This window comes from Neodiprion virginianus, unplaced genomic scaffold (genome assembly GCF_021901495.1).
Source record: "Neodiprion virginianus isolate iyNeoVirg1 unplaced genomic scaffold, iyNeoVirg1.1 ptg000065l, whole genome shotgun sequence".
NCBI classification, from domain to species: Eukaryota; Metazoa; Arthropoda; class Insecta; order Hymenoptera; family Diprionidae; genus Neodiprion; species Neodiprion virginianus.
Genome location: NW_025804461.1, coordinates 100,001 through 103,259, shown reverse-complemented (window position 1 = coordinate 103,259; position 3,259 = coordinate 100,001). Strand labels below are relative to the sequence as shown.

At 38.3% G+C, this 3,259-nt stretch overlaps 1 protein-coding gene across 1 annotated transcript in view; it reads left to right on the top strand.

Annotated features, from left to right (window-relative positions):
* Window positions 1-2,392: 2,392 nt before the first annotated feature.
* LOC124309916 (uncharacterized) overlaps window positions 2,393-3,259 on the top strand; it is a 1,218-nt gene continuing 351 nt past the window's right edge. The window contains exons 1-2 of the mRNA XM_046773580.1: window positions 2,393-3,118; window positions 3,230-3,259. The exon at window positions 3,230-3,259 is cut by the window's right edge and continues 351 nt beyond it. Coding sequence (XP_046629536.1) covers window positions 2,393-3,118; window positions 3,230-3,259 — 756 coding nt within the window. The remainder of the gene's footprint in view (window positions 3,119-3,229) is intronic.

Genomic DNA, 3,259 nt, shown 5'->3' with positions numbered 1-3,259 from the left:
TTCAGGCGGTAATATTGAATTGTATCACTTTCGAAAATGAGACATTAAACCGAGCGTTCAAGAAATTTTAATATCTCACTATCTGTAACGGAACTGTGAATCTTTTTTTTCTTGAAAATAGTTCAACAAAATTTACGAATAGTTGATAGCCAATGTATTTTTTCCGATTAACAAATTATTGCTACTACTATTTAAAATTTCCGAATGATTATCAGAATTTATTTCGCAAATTTTCAATGATGTTCGATTAAATAAATGAAGAGGACCTAATACTCAAATTGAAAATTCAAGTAATACTAGATTTATTAAAATGATTTCTGTATTTCATGTTAGTGCGGTTCGAAACAAAGAAAATCTAATCGAAAGCGTAGAACTGAGGAACGTAAATCACATCCTGTGACACAAGTTGAAAATCAAGTTTCTCAAAATGCGCCTCAATGTCACAATTAGCTTCAAGGACAATCATGTTTTAGAGTAATGTCAGAACATTATTACGAGGATCTTGACTTATCGGATTCAAGATTGTGTCCCTTGTTCCATCAAAATAAATGAATATCTAATTTTTAACCAAGTTTATGAAGATGTTTTTCCAAATAATGTAATCCGATACAATATCTTGTTCTTAGTCCTCCGAACATCACCTTCTAACAAGGATATTTGGAAAGAGTCCCTTTGTTGCAGAAACCATTATAAAATTCTTGGTTTTCAATTCGTGCTACTGAATAACTCTGTGTTTCAGGTTCCATTTTCAACCTCAAAATGGGATTTTTTTTGCTCCAGATAATGCTAACATGAAATTCAGAAATAATTGCGGTACATGGAGATTCACAAGCTTTCAGTCTTAGCGTAGGACCCTATAAAGAGTGTAAAATTGAATTTGGTTTCAAGTTATCGTGCAACTAGCTAGCCAGATGACACCGTCAACTAAGATTAAATTTAAAGACATTTTCAACTGAACTTATTCAACAGTTCTAGATTTAGATTGATTCAGTTTGCCTAGCAAAATTCAACCCTACAATCTAATTGAGGACTTGAAAAACTATTTATCTGAATTCAATGCCAAAGAGAGCAAAAGTAAGCTTCAAAATAAGATACCAAATCAAATGGTATAAAGTTTGAAAAACAATGCTGGTCAATAATAATGCTTAAATTACAATGGTGCACAGAATGATTCCTCGGTAGAATGAATTGGCAGCAACGGTTAAGTAACAAACTTATCGCAATTGGCTCGATCAAAGTAAAATGATGGGATATTCAGCCATTATGATCTGCAGTATGTCCCGCTCTTCAATTTTGCCTCAACTGATGTTAAGAAGGTGGCGATGGCCTGATAAAATTCACTCCGGCAGCTGATGTCTGACGAAACAACTAGGTTCCATGGTTCTAATGATTGCACCGCTCGAGATACCAGGATCCTTGCCACCTAAACGTTTTGACCATCAGGTAAGGCATAATTTTCCTCGTGTTAATTAAAGTTTAAACTTCGAGCCTGCTGAAAAAAAAACGAATTTAATCATTGAATCCATGTTAAAATATTGTCATTGTCAAAGATCACGTAATTGGAAATTTACTTACATGCTTCGATGCCTGACAAATTTAGTCCCGCTTTGACAATGAATTATTTCGTACCTGAAAATATTAGAAGCTATTATTATCAAACAGGATCTTTTGGTATTTTTGAATACAACTAATTTCCAATAAAATTCACAAAACATAAAACGTTAATGAGACGCATTGCCACCAGACATCACCTGGCTTAATGCTCGAAAATTACAATCACAAATTACTGATCGTTAGATATCGTTTGACGTATTGCTTTTGTGAATACCATTTATTGAATTTGTATTGTAGAGTTTTTTCATAGTCCATATTTTTTCGAAATCAACAAAATTCTTCGATTAGCAAATTCACAATATGATCGCGAATATCACGGTATAATCGCGAGGTTACTGAAATTCGTTCACCTGAACCGCTGAATACGAGGTGAATAAACATCGCCGATCACATCGCGAAACTATTTCCTTGTTTTCCTACGTAATGATGAAGAGGGACATCGATTTCTAGAATTGAAACTCAGAGACAGATCACCACGTGGTATTTAACCAGATAGTTCGTATCCTAATTCTGTGCATACCGGCGACACTGGGAGGGCGCGAAAACCACGATTCTGGTGATACCAGAATTTGATTGGATGAGGGCAACGATCGCGACTGGTATCAGCCAATACAATCATCTTTCTCCAGAGTTTCGTTACTTTCCCACCCGCAAATATAAACAACCCCGCCCGCGTAAATTGACCACTTTGTAAAAAGATCGCGCAACTTCAACCACGTGTCTGGCAACTACCTCGATCTTTTTGTGAATTTTTTCATCGTGTTCATCAGATAAAAAAATGCCTAATTACAAGTTTTCTGTGCAGGAAAAGGTGGAATTAGTGAAATTTCATTACCAGGGCCTGTCTTACCGGGAAAATCAGGCCCATTTCGCCGTCACACACCCGGATCGACCAACACCTTCGTTAGCGACCATCAGGAATCTGGTTTTAAAATTCGAACAATCCGGTAGTGTCGATGAGAGAACCTGGAAAATCTCTCAACCAAACCGTCAGCTGAGCTGGGATACTAAGCTGGACATCTGCTTGACCGTCGAAGAGGATCCATTCAAGCCTATCAGCCGCATCGCCCAGGACGTGGAAATATCTAACGCATCGGTCAGAAGAGTATTGCGTGAAGCTAAGTACAGATCGTACAAGTTTCAAGTCCATCAAGAACTCTTGGCTGGTGATAACGATAGTCGTCTTCGCTTCAGCCAAGAGTTGATGGAACGTCTGAACGCAGACGAGGGCTTGTTGAGTCGCATTTGCTTCTCAGATGAAAGTACGGTGATACTTGTCGGGAAACCGAACAGGCAGAACTCCAGAGCCTGGTGTCGAAACAACCCTCGTCTGTTCATTCAGGCGGGCACGCAGTACCCGTTGAAGCTCAACGTCTGGCTTGGCGCGATTGGCAATCGGCTGATTGGGCCATTTTTTATTGATGGTAACCTCAACGGCGAGAAGTATCTCTGGTTGCTGAGAGAGAGGATTGTACCGGCTCTTAGGCTGATTGAAGAAGAAATCGTGAGTGTATTTTATCACGTAGAGCTGGCGTTATTATTAGCAGAGTGCGTATGATTTTCAAATGAATAATTTTACGCTTACTACAAGTAACGTATCATTTTCTGTGTTTAGGGCGAACCTGTTTGGTTTCAGCAGGATGGA